Genomic DNA, 23531 nt, shown 5'->3' with positions numbered 1-23531 from the left:
TGATATCTTTTGCTTCTTACTCTTTTTCTGCACTTTGCAAAGGTTGATTGTGCAGAAGGGGATTAGCCATGGTGGAAATGTATGTATTTAATTTCTACCATTTTTACCCTTTACTAAATGCTGTCAGGGTGATGTACAATAAAAACACAAGAATACATAAAAAGCAGTTAAACCAGTCATTTTTTTAAAAAAGCACAGTCAAGAGTAAATTAGGGTGACTAAAATAAAAATAAACTCGGGGGATCTTTTTAATCTCTGTATCTGAAAATTACCTCTATGGTGATCTTACATCCATGGCCTAAAAAATACTGTACTATTTGCAAAAACATAAGAGAATTAAAATAGAACGTTTTTTGCCTGTTGCCAAAAGGATAATGGTATAAGCAGTAGGGAGACATCTCTGGGGAGAGTTGCTGGATGTCGCCATTGAAAAGGCCAAATTTCAGTAGCAGTGCACTGCAATTCGGTTCTTAAGAACATTTGGAACAGGGCTTCCACTGAAGATGTAAAGGCTCAGGTAGGAATATACAAGAGAATGGTCCCAAACTGGCTTCATAGGTAAAGTACTTTCAGTTGGGTCTGGAATCAAGATGGGAACTGGTGAAGATGATGCCATATGGGGATATTATGTAGTAACACTCAGTTTCAGTGAGTCTTAGCCACTATATTTTGAAATAGTGAAATATTTGGGTCATCTTCAAAAGCAACCCCATGTAAAACATATTGTAGTGATCTAAATAGGAGATCTGTAGCATGGAGTATTGAAGTTAGCAGTATCTATCCTAGCAAGTTTGTAACTGGTATATCAGCCTAAAATGGTAAAGGGCACTCCGTGACTCAGAAAATACCTGAGCCTTTAATAATAAACATGTCTACCAGTCCCCTAGTGCAGTGTTTCTCAGCCTTGGCAGTTTTCAGATGTATGGACTTCAACTCTCAGAATTCCCCAGCCAGCATGCTGGGAGTTGAAGTCCACACATTCAAGGTTGCCAAGGTTGAGAAACACTGCCTTAGGTTATGAGCCTGATCCTTTTGAGGATGCAGTTTCATTCAGAATAAGTTGGACATCCCTCATCTAGACTAATGCTACCTCCATTTCATCAGGAATTAACTTCAGTTCATAGTCTTACTCAGGTGATTACTTTGGGCAGAAACTGATTAAGCCCTTTTGTCTGGATTTCATGAAAAAAGGTAGCAAGGTGTCACTGCTGTCTAAATCTCCAGATGATTTTATTCAGCAATTTCATTCATTGAATAGACTGGAGATGGAAAAGAATCCTGTGGAACTGCAAACTATCAATAGTATGGGGTTGAGTAAAGTATGCTCTATAACATAATGATAGTATGAAATAAGAGACACTTCCTAAAATCAGTGCACTCGCTAAAAAGATAGGACCACAAAAGTTCCCAACCTTTCTGTAATGGAGGACATATTTTGGATTTTAAGGGTTGTAACTGGCAATTTTACCAAGCAGCTGCCATGATTCCCACAGTAGGCCAATTTACCAGAAGAAAAACTGCTAAAGTTGCTCCCACTACTCCATCAAGCCTCACAAGGTGATCCCCACTGGCTCAACTTACCTTGTTCCTTTTTTCTGGGTAGGAAGGTGCATTTCCAAACAAAGTTATGGACATTCTTATTTACTAAAAGGAAGCCTTGGGGTTCTACCTGGGGCCTGCTGGCATTGCCAAACATGCAGATAATGCTTGAGGATGATGTTTTGCTTTGTAGTATGTTACCATCCCATTTTTCTAAAGGTAGAATAATGAAAATAAAATCACATGGGACACAGAGCTTAGCAGGCACCAAAGGAATTTTCAGTGGGCCTCAAATAGGAGTGTCTGCGGGGAGGGGGAATCAAAAATTCAAGATGGTGGCACCAACTATGTGATCAAAGCCCCACCCCGGTTTTATGTATGTTGTGTGAGCAATATAAGTAAAAAAGAGCTGGGACTTTGAACATGAGGTCATGGCTGCCATCTTGAATTTTTTAACCCCTCCCCTGCAGATGTCTTTGGGCCCTTTGTTGGAATCCAGGGCTTGCAGTGTTTTTTGGTAAACATTTCAAGTGAGTGTCGTTCAAAATTCTGCTCGCTGAATATAAATATCAGGTAAGACATCTGTATAGTGATTGCCACCCTCATTTTTCTAGAATGCGTTTGGGCCTCAGAGGCTGCTGTGGGAGCTCTCTGGTGCCGCTTTCTGCCTCAGGCTACCCAGTGGCTCCTGCAGTGATGCGGCAGCTGCTTGCCCAGTACCCCTCCCATCTCCATCAGTTTTTGAGGGAGGCAGGATGAGAGCAGGAGGCAAAAACTGTGTCCTCAGAGCCAGTCCTTTTCAAAGTGAGTAAACACTCTCACTCTCTTTTTAGATGGCTCAACTTTGGCCAAAGGTCTTGCTTTCCACCCATCACGCAAAGGTTGTCATGTAATATGGCTATTTTGGTGGTTCGTTTTAGGATGCTGACATGCTTTATGAATAGGAATTAACCGTAGTTTATTTTAATGTTTAATGAGGGCAAATTCCTATCACAATATCTGCAAGCCAGAATCAAACTTAGTAATTCAGACTATGTTATTTAGCAATTGTTATTTTATCTGATTGATGACACTGAAGGGTATTTTGGATTTCCTTCATTAGGACGAAAGGTTCTGTATTGACACTTTGTTAATATTTATGTTTATTTAATTTTAATGAATTGAATAAATAAAGTCTGAAAGGATTAATATTAATCAGATAAAGTTTTCTTGAACAAATTGCTATTTCTAATAGTTTTACTATTGTCCTTTTTTTTTTTTTGCTTCTATTCTTGTAGGTATTTGAAGATGCTACAGATCCTATTATTGTTGTAGAACTGCTAGAAAGTAAGTCTCTCAAAATATATTCCTTCTCTTACATGTAAAACAGATTGCTTTCAGAATGGTCAGTGACCAGAATTATATAAGTTTCTTTTTAAAAAGTTAAATATATTAAAACATTATAAAAATAATGAGATATTAGGAGAGATCTAGAAGATGCAAAATTAATTTGCTGAATTACAAGAGCTATCAGGCCAGTTACTACACAATTAGTAAAACAACAGAGGTGAGGAGATCCCAACATTCTAATTCAATGGTTCTTAAATGTACTTAGGGGATTACTCTAGATATACAAACCTGAATAAATGAGTAAACATGTATTTGCTATCAGTATTATTTAACATAAAAGGATAGTTTTGAAATTCTGCTCTGCAAAGACTCTCTGGTCATTTATTCACATCTGTTTTTCAGTAATTGTGTAGTGATTGGCCTGATAGCTCTTGCAGTGTCACAACACATATACAAAAGGGGCAGAAGGTGCATTGTGATGGTGCAATGCTTGTTTCATCATTCCCCGCCCCCTCCCCTGACACCTTGGAAATAGCCAGTCAGTTCTAACTCTGTTCTCAACTCATGGGTTGAGAGAATATGTAAGCCAGTTCACCAAACTGGACCTGATTGAAGGTGCTATAGGCATTATCACAAGATATAGCCAGAGATATAGCCAATGATCTGGTTCAGACATCATGAAAAATCATTTTCCTATTGTGTGCCAAAGCTTAGGTCTTATGAAGTCTTTCCCTTTTTTCTCTTCTTGTGTGGCAATACACAGGATCAAAAGCAGACTTTTTAACGTTTAAATTAAGCAGTTCCCAATGCCATTTGAGCTTGGACGATGGATTTGATTAAATTATTAATAATGAGATCACACAAAGATCAAACCATAGTTTCAGGACCTGGTTTGCATAATGAAATCACAGTTGGAAATATAGTTTTAAAAAAAATAGAATGTAAAGAAAAAAAAGTTGCTATGTGCTGTTTTTTTGTATTTCCTTCTTGTTTGTGATGTTCAGGGACAAGTATGAAGACCATGTATGGTTTATGAATATTTCAAGAAAGGCCTTTTATTCCCCTCCCATAACAGATTAGAATGCTAATAGATGGAAGAAGTCTTATTTGGATATCTTGAGTGTGTTTTCAGTATTTATCATTCATTAAAGTGAACTAAAATGAAAGGGAGACCCTTGAAGACTAACAGATGGGGAACACCATATGAAGATCTAAGAATATGTGTCTCTTAGGGTCTAGAGACTTCAGCACTTTTGCACAGAACTGTTATATTTGCTTCGCTATCATGAATAACATGTTTGATCTGTCATTTTCAGAAAACATGACAAAGTTTCGATTATCTGAACTGATACCTTCAGGTAAATGAAAAATATTTTTTCAACTTCATATATCCTGCAGTGGAAGAATTACTATTTAAAGAGATGTTGAAGTGAGCTTTTTGATCTCTGGTGTTGCCATATTTATCACTAGTATTAGTTATGAACGAGATGATCTTGGATGGAAGTTATACATGCTGAGGTTTCCCAGTATGAAACTTATATATGAAAAGTATTATTTCCACAGAAATCTGTGAAGCTCATACTTTCTTCTTCATTAAAGCTTCTTTTTTAATCTAACAGTTTGGTGCATGTTTCAGAGACAAATGTCAACTCTTCAGCCACAGTGCTTATTTTTCTAGGATGCCCCTAGCATAGTTGGAAAATGATAGTGACTGGAGACCTGTGATTGGTATTGAAATCCATTCTGGATCTCTCTTAAAACTAAAAGACAGAACAGGAACAGCCAACTTTGCCTGGGAACCTGGGACCAACAAAAATGATGGTTACTGGGGCAACTGTGACAGTTTTAGAGTGGGGGACATAATCACGGGGATGCAAAGGTTTTAAGGCTATGGAAGGGAAATACTGAAATGGTTGTTAAGGGAGGGGTAGAATCCTGAGAAAATTGGAGAAGAAAGCATGGTAGAAGGATGGTGAATTGTTTCTGTGTGGGAACAAATATTCTGAGTGCATTTCTGTGAGTTTGCTGTGTGTAGTATGTAGTATTTGTATCTTTATTTTGTAGGGTCTGTTTGGAAAATTGATTTAGGAGTGATATTCCTATTAATGAAGATACTAAGAATTGCTTTGGGTTTGAGAACTCAGACATCTACATTGGCTTTATATTGAGATTTTGCTTACTATGAAATTAGTGTTTTGTGACTGGCCATCTCTACCCTACCACAACACCCATTTAGGGAATAGGCATTACCTTCCAGCCATTAAATGTTCTCAAAATTTCTAATGTATTCATTGGTCCCCAGAATTGGAGATCATCCTGGGCAAAATAAGTTCCCAGATAGTGCAATAATTTAAAGTTCAGGGAAGCAGCTATGCTTTCTCTGTGTTATACCTTTCTTGGAAGTGAACACAGGGTGGCAGAATAGGCCTTCTGAGCAAAGACTTAGTCCTCTTAGTCTTCCTGTCTGCTTCTCTACCTCTTTTCATTTGGTTCTACCCATACTGTCATATCCTTCCTTCTACCACTTTAACAAAAACATTATTTCTAACTGTAATGTTCCTATCTAATTATATTTTCAAAATTTCTTTATATGCCCTCATGAAATTAAACACCATCTTTACAGAAGTAACTCAGCCAAAGTTCTACTGTATGGCACAGTAGGAAAGGTTAACCTTTCCTAGCAATGTTGAGATTGCTAACAGCCAAAAGTAGTTGAGCTGATCTTTTCTGGCCCTGAAATCTCCAGTCTTGATGACTGGGTTTTGAATGTCAGGGCCTACTACATGTTATGGATCAAGCAGGAAAATATCCTTTTGGGGGATCATTCTCCATCATCCTGATCCCACATCAGCAGTAGATAAGCTGTGGCTTCACAATTGCCTATGATTCTACCTCAGAATTTGTCTCTGATGTTTCCATAAATGAGTGTCAATGGATTTTTGATATCTTTCATTCTTTCTGCTATCTCTTTGCTGGATATATCTCTACTGGCCCGTTTGCTCATAAGGCAGAAAGACACTTAATATGTTATAATATTGACTGTGTCTTACTTTCTGCTCAGCTAAAATCCAGGTTCTTTGTTATGGCCCTCTGATGTTTGCAAGATCTTAGTTCACCAGCCCATTAGTCCTTGAGTCAGACTCTGATCTAAGCCCTGTGAAAGCATGTAAAATGTTCAAAGAAGACTTGGTATAGATTAGCTGCAGCTTTCTTGGCTTTCTTTGTTATTGTTATCCTAATCCTATCTTAATGTGCTTTTTCATTGCTGTGGGAATAAGCAGGTGAAGTAGTTTGAAAATGTGATTCCCACTATGTCTGGAAAGCATTAAATTCCTCAGATATATGTAAATTGTGGCTTATTATTCAAGACTGTTACATCAGCTATTACACAGTGGGTGAAACAACTCTTACGATTACTTGTGACCTGGTATTTGACACAGGTCTTTCTCCCCAAAATTAGAAAAATAATCTACAATTAGACTAACTGTCTAATTGTAGTCTAATAGACTAATTCAGTGATTTGCAAATACCAAGTGTTCCATGTTTTCATCTGGGCATTTGTGTCAGGCTAAGATTCATATTCTTGTGTGCTCCACAAGCAGCTATCAACACCTTTGTGGAAGGTGTGCATTCTTTTAATTATGTCCAACTGCAAGACCTCAAGAATAATAGCCTCATTGCCCCTGAACAAGATCCCATCTTGGACACTAAGCTCATACATAGTCTGGCCATTTATCCAATGTCTGGCCCTCTGTAAAGCTTTATCTTCATCTATGGTCTTTCATATTGGCATTGCCTGTCAACAGTGCAACAGGAAGGAGAACGCCGTCCGCCATTTTTAATAATAGGCAGCCTATTTTTAAGTACAAGTTCTGGCTTATATACAAATTCGAGTTAAAGACAGACTTAGGAATGGAACTCGTTCTTAACCCATGGACTTTTGTTGTTGTTTAGTCGTTAAGTCGTGTCCGACTCTTCGTGACCCCTTGAACCATATTGCGCCAGGCCTTCCTGTCCTTCACTGCCTCCCTGAGTTTGCTCAGTTTCATGCTCATTGCTTCAGTGATGCTATCTAACCATCTCATCCTCTGCCGTCCTCTTCTCCTTTTGCCTTCAATCTTTCCCAGCATCAGGGTCTTCTCCAAAGAGATCTCTCTTCGCATTAGGTGACCAAAATATCTGAGCTTGAGCTTCATTATCGATCCTTCCAATGAGCAATCAGGGTTGAAACCCATGGACTGCCTGTATTCTAATATGGAACCAGTAAGGATCACTAAACAGAGGGCCCCTGTGGTACTTGTAAAACTGCTAAAGCAGGAACTACTCAGCTTATAAGATAAAGACATAATTGTCCCAATAAAACCAACACTTAGAGCAGCAACTTGTTTATTGTTTGAACATCCTCTAGAAAACGACATCTATATAGACCCAAGTCTTTGAACAACCATTAAAAGTGGAGCTCTTATTTACTATCCATCATTGACATCATAGTATGTGACTATCTAGCACTAAGATTTTATCTGTATATAATTTTAAACGTGATTTCAGCATAATGAGTTGGGCAAGGAATCAAGCTACTAGCCAGTCTTGAAACGGAGAGCAGTCAAGCCCAGATGCATTTCAGTGAAAATTAAATCAAGAAGAGGAGCACATTTCAGGCACAAAAGTAATTATAGCTGCCATCTTCATTACTGGAGAAGTAAATACTGAAACAGAAACAGTAGTAGACTATGACAATAAAGTTTCCTCTCTTAGAGTGGCACGATAAATGGAATCCTAATAAAATTCAGCTAAGACTGAAATAAGTGCCTTATACTGGACACTTGCTGAAAGTGGAGGGTCCACAAGCTGGACCTGGGAAAGGTGAAGCAATGCAAGCAATATTGACCTGCACCTCTCTGTTCCCTAACAATGGTCTGAATTCTCACCCTCCAAAATAATACATTTAGGAGTTCATGTTTAAATTTGGAATCTTAATTCTACCTTTATCTGCTGTTTTTAGAGTACTCCTATTATACATAAAGAGTACTTAATAGCATGCTATTTATAGGAACAGAAGACTAGTAGCACATTGCAAGCGGACCCACAATCCAGTTAACAGTGAATAGGTTATTTGTTCACTAACATGATAGCAAACATGTTATCCATAATGGGGATTTGTTCCAGTCTCCCCGATATCACTCACTGTGTGGACATAATGATTTGGAACTCCTGAGATCAAGCTCGGGACATCATCACAACACTTAGATTCTTCACTGTCTGCTTGCACCATTTTTACTTTCATATCTTAAGGTTTCTTCAGTAGATCCAGATTTATCTTGCACACTGCTCAGTAACAAGTCAGCAATATTCTGCACCAACTGAAGTTCCAGACCATCTAACTAAGGCAATCCTTGTGGAGTACATTCCAGAGGTCAAGAGGCAAGGTTATTATAGTATGAATCACCATGTACTGGCTGTTTTTATCTAGGAAGGGCTGTAGGTAATATTGAAAATAGGTACATGTAGCTACTATATACTATAATGGCGATTTTCATAAAGTAGTACAAACATATTTCTCTAATAAATGTATCCAATGTTGATAATTTTTACTGGAAAACAACCAATATTCCCAGAATATGATAATTGTATATTAATCATTCTTGATATTGATCACTTTAGCCTCTCATAAGCTTCCTAAAACTAGTGGCCAAGAAACAGAGAATAAAAGGAGTATAACAATGGTGAACAGGCTCTTAATATTATATGTTCTTTGCTGAGATATGATTTTGAAAGTTGTCTACAAATTAACAGGGCAGTTTGACATTGAATTTTTATAGTCATCATCCATAAATAGAATGTGGTACTTCAGGCTAATCAGCCAAGAGCTAAAGATGGCATCACATTCTAGTTTTGCAACATTAAGCCAAGTTTTCATTACAGAGGGAAGCATAACTTCAGGGTTTTTTTCCCCCAAATTATAGACATTAATTATTATACCATGGTAGCCAAATCAGTGGCAATTATCTTAACAAATCAATTAATTCCAAGCCATATTGTTGGCTTTTGAGAAGGAGCTATCAGGCACTTTCCCCACAAATTCTAGAATGACCAGCCTATAAGAAAGGGATCCTCACTGTTCTGATGGTACTTCCATTGCAACGATTGCTGAATGACCCATATTTAAAGCCTCTTCCCCTTTTTATTTAGACCAATGAGATACAACAACACAGGCCACAAAGAGACTCTTGTGATAAGATAAACAAAACATGAGTATTTGGAGTTCACAGACAGATGCACCCATGTATCGAGAATAGAATGGCTATTCTTCTGCATTCTCTCATGCCGTGGTTATATCACATGTGGCTATTTCTCAAGAAAACATGTAATTTTGGGTTATTATGAGGTATAGGAATAATCACAATAGACCCTGTGTATTCTTGAAACCTTTGAGGTTTGAACATGTTTTTACATTTGTGTATTTCAACCATTTGGGTACTATTGTATATACAATTATGTGAACTCAGTGGAACTTATTTTGGAGGAGACTTGTATACGTTTGCATTGCTAAGCCTCCATCTCCAGTAACTGGATTTTGGACGTTGCTGTGAATCTTGCCATTCCCAAATGAAATGTCTTTGCTTTGGTATTGAAATCTAAAAATAAACCCTTGCTGACAAAACGCATGAAAGTGGACAGACAATACTTTCTGGTGATACCACATGCTTCAAGATAATGAAAGGGTCAAATGCAATTATATATAATAATGATGCATCCCAGAGGACAGGGAGAATGGAAAATTAAATCCCATGTCACTGAGAAAAATGACATATTTTACAATAAGAAACAATAGCATGTGCTATATTTATCCATTTTTCCTATGGCTAGGTTTAAATTATATCAATGCAATTAGTAACTTGCTTCACTGCATCTGAAACATGTGCTTATGCTTCTGAAGTGAGAGGCCCTCCTTAATCTCCAGTGAAGAACACTGTTTCACTGACAGCTAACTGTATTTGCCCTGCTCCTGAATATTTCATTTTGTGCAAATGGCAGGACAAAATCCAGCTCCTTTTCTGACCAGTTGTGGTGGGCTTCTAGTCAGGTTAGCACTCTTAGAGACTGGTGATTGGCCTTTGCAGAGGTGCATCTGTGGGGGATGGGGTTAAAACAGTCAGGAGGGCAACTACAAATATGTAGTTTGAAGTCTTGCCCCTTTTTCCCATCATTGATCATGTGGGTATAGCCACCACCTTGAGTTTTTTTACCTCCACCCTGCAGATCCCTCTGCCCTTGCAGGACGTACAGGTAATCCTTGTTTAGCAACTGCTTCAGACAGCAACCATTCACAGTTACGATGGTGATGAAAAAGTAACTTTGCAACCAATCCTCACATTTACAACACTCTCAGCATCTCTCTCTCAGTCATGTGTTCGCCATTACAGTCAGTTAGTAGCTTTGTCTTGTCCTGTGTAAAATCGCAAGCACTGTTGCAGTCGCATGATTTTTCACTTAGCAACCGCTTTGCTTAATGACTGAGTTGCCAGTCCCAATTGTGGTCACTAAATGAGAACTACCTGTATAGAGTGAATTCTGGAGCTGCTTTAGATGGGTTTGTGGTCCTAAACTCTATTATAACCCAAGAGAGAAATGTGGAAAGCATTGTTCTTGCCTACCTGAGAACACTGAAGTGGTTTCTTGGAGAAAAAAAAAAAAGGAAAAAGATCATCAATGGAAGAAAGGTTTTATTGAATGACATTTTCCCCCCCTTCCCCCCCCCCAGTAGTGATCCCAATATGGTTCAGCAGCACATTTCAACTATTATCACTGAAGTCATCATTGGATGAATAATGTGATATGTGCTCGGATCTCAGTTAGAAAGGTCTCTGTACAGCAGCTGGACATTCTTGTGCTTTTAAAAGTTGTTTTTATGATCCCTGGGATTTAATGCAAAGCCCTTGCACGCTATACATAAGCTAGGAATTCTGGTGTATGAAATCATTGCGTTTATCAGCTGTCTGTTGGTACAAACCCTTTTTCAAATAGTTTACCATGATGTTTGAACAGGGGATTTGGGGTTATTGTACCTAAGCAAACCACAATTTGTAAGCCAATAACAAACTCTGTTTTAAAACTACTTTATAGTCCTGGCCCACTTGGAAACAATATAGGGTTTGTTCATCATGCAAAGCTCTCCCTGTTGGGTTGGTTTATCTGCTCATGTAAAGAAGAAACAGTTGCACATGTGAACATTTTGCTTGTTTCCATTTGGCTGAAGAAGCCAGGATCCAATGCTTTCTACTATGTGTGAATGTAACCTATTTGTTGTATGCTGTGGGACAGAATGTGTCATGGAGAACAGTGCAATTACTTATTTTTCTGAGATACAATATGATGAGATTGTATGTTCCATTGGTCAGACTTATTCCGTTGGTCACAATTCTCTTTTTAATATTCAGATGGAAAAGAGCTGGCATTTTATGAAACAAACACTCGATATTTTCTGTTTCCTGAGCCAAAGCTGACTCCTTCATATCCTGGAGTGGATCGAGAGCTATTAATGAATGTTCATTCTTCTTTCCCGGTATGTTGGTATGAAATGAGATTACATATACCAAAGACAGAAATGTCTGCTCAGTAACCTGATCTTGACATGAATTATTTGATTTGTCAACTTTTACCTCTTTATTTATTAACACAATTTACTGATGCCAGTTAAAAGCTCTTCAAAGCACAAATAGTTCCTTTATAGTAAAATCATTATGACCGTTCAAAGGGTAAAATGTACTACAGTGATAGCTTCGGTTGACATAATAAAAACAGTAGTTAGTAAGTTAGTTATAAACCATTACAAGGTATTGGAAAAGCTTAATCTTTTACCTGGAATTTGGATCATTTTTTAAGTGACAGGCATGTGCCAAAGTTTGGGTATGGTTTTTTTTGGGTCTTATGTGCTAGTGTAGCCTTCATCCAATCTAGTATCCTTGAAATGGGCCAGATTTAAAATCCCATAATTCTCAGCAGTCATCTAGACAACCCAGAATTGTGAAAGGTGATAGTAGAGATTTCCTAGATGGAAATTGTTGGGTTTGCTCCCTCAACTTTTGCCAACTCATATGATTTTTTTTATAAAGAAATATATTGAAACTTTGCAAGTATTCTCTCTAATCTTTCATCTTTATTATAATCTGATAAAGCTGTTGACAGAGAACTCCTCTACATTTGTTAATTCCTTATTGAATATGTATTTAATTCTTGTTAAATATTGAAATTGTCTTTTATTTTTCAAAATTGAAATTAGTGTTGGGAAACAGCAATAGTGATCTTGGGGGCCGTGAGGGAGAAAAATCAATACCACAGATTCAGGATAGGACAACCTGAACATTGATGCTAGACCAGGGGCATGGGGGTGGGGGTTTAAAAAAGCCAAGATGGCAGCCATGGTCACCAACGTTTTGACAACTCCCCTCCCCAAACATCTCTGTGCCGGGGTTTATCTAAAGTAGGCATTTATAATAACTAAGTAGGTCTGGCAGACTATTTGCTCCCTTCTCCTGGAAGGAAATAGAGTATATGTAAAGTTAGAAACTGATTCAGCATTATTTGAAATTAGAACACACACATGTAAATCAAACTAAGTAATCAACCCTTATGTTGCTGTTACCTGAGATAACTCAAATGATATGATAGCTTGGCATAGAATCTGAGTTGTGAATAAAAAATATTACTTGGGGGCAACTGGTAAGTTTATGATGCAACCTTTGCATGCTTATTTGAAGTAACTTGTAAGCATGTGCACACATTAACTGTTAATTTAAATTCACATCTATCTTTTTTACCTGATGTTCTTCAAATTAATGAAAAATATGCAATTGCAATTTCATATAGTACTTTCATATGTTATCTTGTTCTGCATGTATTTATATTAATTCCTGATGTTAAAAATGTTTAAAGGGCATTGCACCAAAATTAGAATTTTCAACAAGAACAACTATTACAGAGCTTCCGCTTCTTTCCAGAAAGTGGTATTGGGTAAGTAATTTTAATAAATGGTCACTTTTAGAGGCAAATGCATTTGCTCAAATCTATTTTTTTCCTTATTTCATCTCTACACTTAATATAATGTATTATATGTTTTAAATGTTCTATTAAAAACAGTTAAATCCACAATGCAGTCATAAAAAAGAGCAATGATAAACAAGGAAGCTTACTGGTATTATCTGAAAATAATAAAATTAGAAGTTTGTCTTCTAGAAACACTTGATTTCAAGTTCCAAATGCACTGTTCCAAGTTCAAAACAGGTATTTCTGACTTTATCAGAAGTTTTCTAACACACGTCTGATCATTCCGGAAGTGTTTTGAGTTTCAAGTGACCCTCCCTACTGTAAGTTCAACTCCACCTCCTTTGAACTTGAAATTAGCCAGAATTCACTAGCTTGATCAGAGAAATTAAAAAAAAAAAAAACTTAACCGTACAGAGAAAAAAGAAAGAAAAAGTATAGTAATGCAGTTCTTGGATACAATAAGAACCTTTTCCCTGGAAGTTTCACACTTTTCTCTGAGTCTGTGGGGAGAAGTTCGTCCCATGCTTTTTCCAGCTCCTATCTCCAGCAGAGAGGAACTAGGACAATCTGATTCTGTATGTGACCAAGAGTCGTGCTTCACTTGGGTATGTGTATTCTGTGCCTGCGCCTGTCTGGCATGTGGAGTGGCTAGCTATCAATGTCAAGGCTTGCAGCCAGGATTCACAAAAGTCTTGTTTGCCAGACATCACAAAAGCAATGGGATGGATGGCCCCATCTGCACAGTTTTAAAATAAACAGAATTCCTGTACCTTAAGAATAAGCAGACCCAATGGGCTTCTGCCTTCAGGGCACAGAATCAGTGAAGCCCTGAAATGCTGAAGGCCCACCCCTCACTGCTACAGCATTCTTCACAATGGAGTATCAAAGAAGCTGCTGATAGATTTAACAAGATTAAGTTAACGGAATATTGTGTGCTTTAGAATGGCTTGCGCAGTCATTTGATTCCATGGTTTGCCATGAAAATTTTTATTTATTTTTAATTTTAAAAATCAATTCCTTGATCATATTCTTCTGTATGTTGGATTGCAGGTAGAATTCAGTATGAACAATCTATCTTTCTGGCCCTATGACAAAAAATGAAGGAGCAAAGGAGCAACTCACAATTTTTATTTTTTTCACTCAGGAAAAATTTTTCACACAGGCTCAAAAACTTTAAAAAGTTTTTTGAGAGGGGTCAGTCAGAGTTCAGAACTAAACATTTCCCCATGTTAATATGAATTTTTCTCTTCAGGTGTGCATTTGAGATTCTAGTAGCTCAAATATTTGTATTTTCAGAAGGTATTTAGTTGCCAAGCATCATCACCATCATCATCATGTTGTTGTTGTTGTTGTTGTTGTTGTATATACTCACAGATAAGCCCATCTGTGGATAAGCCAACCCTCAAATTTTTAACCAAAGTGCCATGAAAAATGTGCCAACCACAGATAACCCGACCCTCAAAATTTTTATGTTTTTTTTCAATATATCATGAATGACTTCATTTGTTTTCATATTTTGCATCAATAAATGTTGTTTACCAGAACAGATTCCATTTTAAATTTTCACAGTTGGCTTATCTGCAGGTGGAGCATTTTTCATGGTATTTTGGTTAAAAATCTGCACATATATACAGGTACTTTAAAAAGTATTACTGTATATAAGCCAAACTCAATTTTTTGAATGTATTTTGGAACCTAAAATTCTTGGTTTATCTGTAAGTGTATATGGTATGTTGTTGAGGTCGTATTTATATCCCACCTTTATTATGTATAACTCAAGGCAACGTACATCATGCTTTTGCCTCCTCTTACCCCCACAACCCTGTGAGGTGGGTTGGGCTGAGAGAGAGTGTCCCCCAGCTGGCTTCCATGCCTAAGGGAGGCCTAGAACTCACAGTCTCCTGGTTTCTAGGCCAGCACCTTAACCCCTACACCTAACTGGCTAGCATTTTTCCATATTTGAGAAATAGGATGGCCTATCATGTTCTTGCTATGGTTTTGCATAGTCAGTGGCTCTGATGGATCATTGTTAGGGCTCGATATAACTCCTTAGCCAAATCTAAAAGCAGAGATTCAGTTCAGCCCTGCTGCTTATTTGTTGCTGCTGCTTTAGGTTGCACTAGTCACCAGCCCGTTTCCATCATTAGCAGGGAAGATTGTAGGCTATGTCAGGTTCGGTCAGCACGGGGCTTCGGGGAAGCTCGTAGCCAGCGAACTCCACCGGCGGCAGCTAGCGAGGGAAAGAGGAACTGAAAGTGCCGCTAATTAATGGGCCACCTGCGCCCAGCCAAACAGGAAAACCGCAGCGGAAGCTTTTAACTATAAACTGATAACGGCGCGAGCCAACAATGAACGGGGCCGCAGGCAGCGAAACAAGATCGCGCGCAGCACAGAACCCGCGGGCTTGCACGTAACGGGGAGGGACCAACCCAAGCCGGGGGGGACTGCCCATCAAGGACAATGGACCCTGACCGAACCTGCCATCATGGACAATCAAGGGGGATTATTGGGGGGGCCAATGATCCGCAGCAGCAACGTGATCGCGAGGCGGGAAAAAGCGCGGGAAGGGGGGAATATAACAAGTGATGCAATTGTACCAAGCCAGTCCTGGCACTGCTTGTGACTACTACGTTACGCATGAGTAAACCTTCTTTGTGAACCACACGTGTCACGAGAGTTTCTCTGTCGAACGGGGCAAATCTCACATAAAGCCAGGACTCACATTGAGTGCTACCCGGTACACACCGAGGAGCGCTCACCTTTCTTTCCCTGCAGCCAAGACCGGAGAGGAATTGATTAACGGCACCAGGAGATGGCAAGCGATGGGGAAACCGCGTGCCAGCTGGGCTACCAGGAGCCCAGATCCGAAGGCGTGATGGCGGGACCAGTCCGGGGCGAATGGCGCACGGACACAGCCAAGAGGGCGCCAGAGGACGGGTGGTCGTTCGGCGGGGGCAGGAGCCCCAACGGGTCGCCAGCATGGGGGGTCGCGACGAGTAGTGACTCGGAACCCGAGGCCCGAGAGCTTGAGGAACGATTCACCCGACTGGAGGCCAAGATCGAGCAGCGGATGGATGCTGTCCAAGTGATGTTGCAGACCATCTTTCGGCGGGGCAAGGCCCCAGGGGCAGAGTCGCAGGCGAAGAAGGAATCGGGCGATAACGGCAGCAGTGAGGATATGACCTCAAGAAACTGCACGGAGCCTAGACCAGAGGTTGCGCAGATGACTCCAGTCCCTAGCGTGAGGAAGAGGGGACCCACAACCACGGCCAGTTCGCGGGGCCCCAAGCGGGCGCTCAGCAGCGGGACGGAGCCAGAGGGCTTGACGGGACGTGCGGTTCCCGGGAGCAGCGGCGCAGGGTCCGGGAGCCAGGAGCCGGAGGAGAGGCTGGACGGGCTGGAGGGCGACCTCCAGCAGCAGATGACAGCTGTACCGGGCATGCGGGAGGCATGGAGTGGCGGACCCAGGGCCCCGGCTGGGGCAGCCGCAGAGGGCGGCGTGGAGACCAGGCTAGCAGAAGTGGTCAGCCTGACGGGGAGCGCGAAGGGAGGTCGGCGGCCAGCAGAAGCGCCCCGATTCAGGAGCTCAAGGAGCGAGCTCTTGGGGCGCCCCAAGCCACTAACCTATCTCCCTGTGCAGGACAGGCTCCACTCAGAGATCCAGGGGGGAGCACCCAGTAGGGACGACCTGGAGGCTCTAGTGAAGTGGAGCTGGCTGGTGGAGACGGCGGGGGATGCCGGAGACCCGGGGAAGCGAGAGGCGCGAGCCCCGATACCAGCCACAGCGGACCAAAGTGAGGCGGCACCGGAGGCGAGACGCAGGAGCCGACGGCAGAGGATCGAGGTTGGAAACGCCCGGCAGACTGCAGGGACCTGCTACCGGTGTGGAGGCAAGGGGCATCGGATGGTGCAGTGCCCCTCGAGGCAGGGGGTCTTGGCGAGCTGCACAAAGGACGGGGGCCGTCGATTCCCGGCTATAAGGGACCCCGACCGATCCTGGGAGGAGACAGCAGCTAGTGGAGCGGTGTGCAGCGGAGCCGGCTGGCTCACGAGGAAGCCCGGCTCTGCGAGGAGGGGAGAGTGAGCCAGCGGGAGGCGATGGCCGGCGACGCTGAGGCGCACCCCAGAGCAGCCAACGGAGTGGCAGCATGAGGAAGGGCGGGACAGAAGAAGCTACTCGCCCATGAGGATCAGGGTCCACCTCAAGGGGGTGAGATCAGAAGCAGAGGCGAAAGTCGATGCCTTGCTGGATTCGGGATGCACCCACTGCCTGATCCACCCGGTACTGGCATCCGCGCTGGGGCTCAGCGTGAGGAGACTCAGGAAGCCCCTCGCACTCAGCCAGTTGGATGGATCGACGGCAGGGGGGGAACCGGCGCAGTATCGCACTGAGCCGGTCGGTTTGACAGTGGGGACAAGCCGGGAGGAGCTAGGCTTAGTAGTTGCCCCGGGGGCCGGCCATGCACTAGTGCTGGGGCTGGCATGGCTTACGCGCCAGAACCCGCACATCGATTGGGTGGCCAAGACGATGCGGTTCGGCGGCACCACCGAGCAGACGGGGTCGAGCTGCGGAGGTGGCACGAGAACAGGGGGCCCCACAGAACCCGGCGAGGTGGCGGCTGGGCGACGGCGAGCCGAGGGCTGGCGAGCTGCGGCAGCGGCAGCAATAGAGCCCGGGAAACCAACTGCACACGCGGCGAGGGCGGCGCCGAGGGGGACCGGCAGAGGAGCCGAGGCGGCAAGCGCACGAGAGAGCGTGGCAGCAGAGACGGTGCGATTCGACGGCACCACCGGGGAAGCCGGGTCGAGCCGCGGAGGCGGCGCGGGAGCTGAGGACCCCACGGAGCTAGGTGAGGTGGCGACTGCGCGACGGAGAGCCGAGGGCCGGCAAGCCGCAGCAGCGACAGCAGCGGGGCCCGGGCGACCAACCGCCCGTCAGGCGAATACGAGGACGGCGCCGAGGGCGACCAACAAACGAGAGGGGTCAGAGACCGCCGAGGTGGCGGTGGCATCAACGACAAAGGGCCCCACAGCAACGCAGGGGTCGGCTACAGCAGAGACGGTGGCAGCGGGACCCGAGGGCCCCGTGGCAAAGCAGGCGGCGATCACACTGGCATCAAGAGCGGGGGCAGGAGCGGCGCCGGGAGCTGACTGGTCCGCGCCAAGCGTGAGTGAAGCAACCGGCGATAGACTGGGACCTGGCCGTGGCCAGGGGAACCTGGAAGGTTGTAGGACACTGAGGGAGCCGCCACTCGAATTGACAGACCCAACAAGGACGACCCAGCTGGAGGCGAAAGGCGGAGCCCAATCCTCAAGGGAGAAGCAGGGGAAGGGAGCCGAGCCGGAGCTGAGGCGGCGCTGTGCAGAGGCGAGCGAGGGAGACCCCTGGTTAGTAAACAACAAGGACTCCCTGACGAAACAAGGGACCTGCTGGGAGCACAAGGGGAGGCTCTACGTTCCAGAAGCTTGCCGGGTGGATGTGCTCCGGAGAGGGCACACCGAGGACACTACGGGACACTGTGGGTTTGTTAGGACTTTCCACCTCCTGCGTGAACAGTTCTGGTGGCCGTCTCTCCGGAGGGATACGAGGGAGTACGTGGCCAGCTGCTCGACGTGCGCAGCGGCGAAGGAAGGGAAGGAGGGGAAGGAGAACCTTCGGGGACCCATCCTATAAGTGACTTAGCCAAGGAAAGGCACACCGTTATGGCAGATCGGGGGCAACACCCTAGTAGCCCAATTAAGAGGGGGACTTGTCTTCAGGGGGGCGGTATGTCAGGTTCGGTCAGCACGGGGCTTCGGGGAAGCTCGTAGCCAGCGAACTCCACCGGCGGCAGCTAGCGAGGGAAAGAGGAACTGAAAGTGCCGCTAATTAATGGGCCACCTGCGCCCAGCCAAACAGGAAAACCGCAGCGGAAGCTTTTAACTATAAACTGATAACGGCGCGAGCCAACAATGAACGGGGCCGCAGGCAGCGAAACAAGATCGCGCGCAGCACAGAACCCGCGGGCTTGCACGTAACGGGGAGGGACCAACCCAAGCCGGGGGGGACTGCCCATCAAGGACAATGGACCCTGACCGAACCTGCCATCATGGACAATCAAGGGGGATTATTGGGGGGGCCAATGATCCGCAGCAGCAACGTGATCGCGAGGCGGGAAAAAGCGCGGGAAGGGGGGAATATAACAAGTGATGCAATTGTACCAAGCCAGTCCTGGCACTGCTTGTGACTACTACGTTACGCATGAGTAAACCTTCTTTGTGAACCACACGTGTCACGAGAGTTTCTCTGTCGAACGGGGCAAATCTCACAGGCTATGCATGGAGCAAATTGTTGACCTAGAGCAGTTTCTCAACTTTGGCCACTTGAAGATGTGTGGGCTTCAAGTACCAGAATTCCCCAGCCAGCATGTTTCTCGGCTTGCCCAGAAGGATTCTTTCAAGTGTTGAGGGTGCAGCCCAGCCACACGTGCAACTGGCGCCAATGTGATATTACCTGTATCATCATGTATTGCCTTCCCAGCTAATTCTTGAGATTACAAATTAGATATATTTTGCAGGATCGCAATCAAATCCGGTTACAAAGGGTGGCTTCAACAACACCCCAAAGAAGGAGCATCTCACCAGCACAATGTAAGGCAACAAGGAGTCAGAGCTGTAAGAGGCTTACAAGGTCATTACAGTCCCGCTCACCATCCCCAACCCCAAGAAGGCGTCTCCATGAACTCTGCAGAGATAACCACCAGCAGCCATCCTCCCTGAACCTGAGAGCTGTTAAGTTCAAACCAGAAGTGGACCACCGGCCACCTTTTGTAGTTAGGCATGTAAGTGCCCAACATATGAAGGAAATATTTAGACATTATTTGGTAGTTTTCAAAGTCCTTTCTCAAATTAAAGCTTCACAAACATAATGCTGTGCAAAAAAAATGTGCATATTCTGTTTTGGGTGATCCATGTAAAGAGTCTCTAATACAAATGGATAGAACTTATCACTTCACTCCATAACAATTAATTTTGATTGAATGGTGGGTTTTAGTTTGGGCAATTAAGAACATACATCGGGAGTATGGTTTTTAAAGCTCATGCCAACAGGTACTGCAAATTGGTTGGAGCACAAAGAAGGGGGAAGTTAGAAGTTAAATATTTACCTATACTACTTTTAGGGCATATTTCTTCTTTCTTTTTTCCCTTTTCTCCTTTTTTAACATTTATAAACAATAATATAGTGGAGATTTTGGCATTAAACTTAAACAATTATACTTTTTTATATATCATAAAAATTAAATATGGTCTGCTTGGAATCTTTTACTAATGCTATATTGATTAACAACCGTGTAACTTCATTAATTGCTTGTTCATCCATAGATAATACCTTTTTTGAAATACACCTTTGCTTTAAATAAAGCAAAAGGATTATAATAAGGCTAAATAATAATATTTTCTAAAAAAACACACACACCGGCTTTGGCTGATTCAAAATTCAAATTAGGCTGATTTAAATAGATCCTATTTTTTTATCTGTATATATTCAATGCACACCGGAATGTTATTTCTGTTGTTAGATCCTAGAGTTTCAGGTTGACAATATATGGTTCTGTTGCTGGACTGCACCTTCCATCATCCTTACCACTGATGATGACAGCTAGGTCAGATAGGAGTTGTAAGGGCACACTCTTCCTCTTCCTGATGCTAGGCTCCATCCGGTAACATGCAAACAGCCTTGATTTCTCTCAATTTCCTATGTGTGTTTTGCATTGTACTGAAAGTGTGTGTGTGTGTGTGTGTGTGTGTGTACATATGTGCATGCATACATACATACATATAAACATATACACATACACTTTCCCTCAATTCTTTTTACTAGCATACAGCCACAAGATGAATTAGTCCTGACTTTCATTTTTCCCACTGTTACAATAAAAACTGGGAAAGTACAAAATTTCTTACTGACATAAAGACGCTTTCAAATGTCTACAAACACTTCCAGTGTGCCTTTACTCAGATGTAAGATCCGCATCTATCAGTGGGGATTCTTGCCTAGTAAGAGTGTTTGGTCAGAATTGCTGATGGAGAGTGCACATTTATTACAAAGAGATTCCCACTGAGTTTAAGGAGATTTATGTCCAGGTAACTGTGTGTAGGATTGTGGTATAAACCTACCACCATCATCTTCAGATGAAGCTGATTGTAACATTCTCCAAGAAAAACTGTCCGGTATAATTTTCACCTTTCTTCCCCTCCCAAAATTAATGTTCCCTTTCTTGCTTCTTCCCTGCCCCTACAGACACAGTTATATTGATTTCTTTCTTCTTTAGAGGTTTTCATAAAGCCAGTGTTTCAGTGTTCACAGTGATCATTGCCCCTTTCCTCTGCAGTCATAATAAACAAACTAATACTGTTCTCAGGGATGTCATCAAACCCAGTTAGTACAACTATTTCTCCTATACTCAAGAAATTCCAGGATTTGATTAACAGCAAGCCACATAATAGACTTAATGCATTTGAGTCTATTTATACAGTATAGGTTTAGATATAACAAGTGAATGATCTGTCTCTACATTTGATAAAATAAAAGTGTATGTCACCCACTATGTGGAGATGGGATAGAGTCTAGATCACGGAAGCTTAGATGCATTGACCTGTGCCATCATTCTGCACTTCCCCCCTATTTTGAAAGAGACAAGGCCAGGGCACTGATTCATCCAAAGGCATTAAAACCTCCTCTGAGCTGCTTCTTTGAAGCAATTGTGAATAAATAAACAATGTAATCACAATCAATAGGGCATAGTGACCCAAAGTAACAAGCTGGAACAGTAAGCAATGAGGAAACAGCCATAGTTGGGTAGTTTGCAGTGGGAATAAGTGGATCACAGTGTTTTCAGCCATAATATACAGTTACTTTAAGCCAAGAAATCCATTAAAAATTGGAGTCTGAAAAATAAATTGAAAAATGAATGAATGAATGAATGAATGAATGAATGAATGAATGAATGAATGACATTCCTTCCTATCTACACAACAGATGTGGACCATATAAAGACCTCAGATATCCCTGCATTGAACTTGTACACATCTTAATGTTGGGTCTAGAGCAGCCCACTTGTTCGGTGATTTTTTTTCTGAGTATCTCCAACACTTTCTGATTTAATTAGGGTTTTTAAATCAACCAATTGTTTTAATATTTAATCTGCAATGATATTAAAGCTAAGTATTAAAGAATGTTAGGGGCAAATGAGGATGTATAATAAATGTATCACACTCCCCTGAAACTTTATTTCAGTTATTTCTGTTTTGTTTAGAATTGCATCTTGAGACTATTTCTTCATTATTTTTAGGTTGATGCTTCTAAAGCATTTGCTGAAGAAGCCCAGTCTCCCTTATTGTATCAAAATGCAAGACAGGGTGCAAGCACATCAAGAAATCCTCCCAAATACCAACTGAAACGAGGTACTTGGTCATTTATTATGCATTGATTTAAAATGTGAATTGTTTCTGTGTGTGCTCATGTTCTTGTAACATAGGGACTGGTCATATTTTAATGCCATGTGGACTGAATTTTGTCACCTTTACTCCTTCTGATGAATATGTTCTGCAGATCTCCACTGATGTAGGTCCTCCTTGTGACCATTTTCCAATGCACTGGCTACTCAGATCCTAAATATATTAGGAGAGTCCTTTTAGGGCAAAGACAGCACCTCTAATTTTATTTAGTAAATAAAAGACTCTGTTTCTGAAAATTATAGTAAAGATTGCTATTGGTAATGTGCATAGGAGACCACAAACCCCATGGCTGGACTAGTTGAGTAATTGAAATTAATGATGACCTGCTTCACAGTCTCCATGACCCAGAAGATACCCAAATCTGTGATTTAGGCAAAGCTGTGGATCTCATTAGTACTCTTGTTTCTTTTCTATGTCAGAAGTTGGGTTGACATCTTTGTTAGTGGCATAAAAATTAAGATAGAGCATGGCACGTAATACAAATCCTCCATAATGCTGTTCATGCTAAGGAAGAATGCTCCCCATGCATCAGGTTTTGTTCCTGTATCTTTCTGAATCTTCTCTCTGGTTTGTATATACACAGGTTGCAGCTTGCAAGATAACATTATATAGGAAATCTGGAATAGATTATCAGTGAAATAAGGGTGCAGTTGTTACGTAGTCCTGGAAGAGAGCCAAGTATTGTTCATTAGAAGTCTTCCAGTACAGGGATTTTTTCAAATCATAGTATTCTGTACCTGGGAAACTACTCTCCTCCTGACCCAAATCTGTCTTTAAAGAGATCATTGTTTGTAACAGAGACACGCTTTTGTCCTAGACACTGGTTAGGTGTCCATGGAATTACATTCCTCTTCCATCCTTATACTATTTTTGTAATGATTTAAAATATTAAATTTTATTAGATAAATTTATACTTTAATAAGTCAATATAAATAGATACTGTAAATGTATAATCAGCATGTTACTGTAGAAGGCGCTATAGATGATGGAAGCACTTCTGAGTTACTCAGTTGTGAATAAACAGTGGCATTTAGCCAGCTAATAACTAATCATAAGCATCAATATCACATATAGTTCTTTTTCTGGTTTTCAAAGTAAGGTGTGACACAGGAGTTTGATCT

At 42.1% G+C, this 23531-nt stretch overlaps 1 protein-coding gene across 1 annotated transcript in view; it reads left to right on the top strand.

Moving 5' to 3' along the window:
- Window positions 1-23531, top strand: part of SPATA6L (spermatogenesis associated 6 like) — a 34966-nt gene that overhangs the window by 4292 nt on the left and 7143 nt on the right. The window contains exons 3-8 of the mRNA XM_088130066.1: window positions 2817-2865; window positions 4185-4226; window positions 11307-11431; window positions 12802-12879; window positions 19470-19733; window positions 22245-22356. Of these exons, the coding sequence (XP_087986192.1) occupies window positions 2817-2865; window positions 4185-4226; window positions 11307-11431; window positions 12802-12879; window positions 19470-19733; window positions 22245-22356 (670 nt within the window). The remainder of the gene's footprint in view (window positions 1-2816; window positions 2866-4184; window positions 4227-11306; window positions 11432-12801; window positions 12880-19469; window positions 19734-22244; window positions 22357-23531) is intronic.

This window comes from Python bivittatus, unplaced genomic scaffold, assembly GCF_059951505.1.
Source record: "Python bivittatus isolate LINGU-HERP-01145 unplaced genomic scaffold, Pbiv_v1 ctg000850_np1212, whole genome shotgun sequence".
NCBI lineage: Eukaryota > Metazoa > Chordata > Lepidosauria > Squamata > Pythonidae > Python > Python bivittatus.
This window is presented reverse-complemented; position numbering and strand designations above follow the sequence as displayed.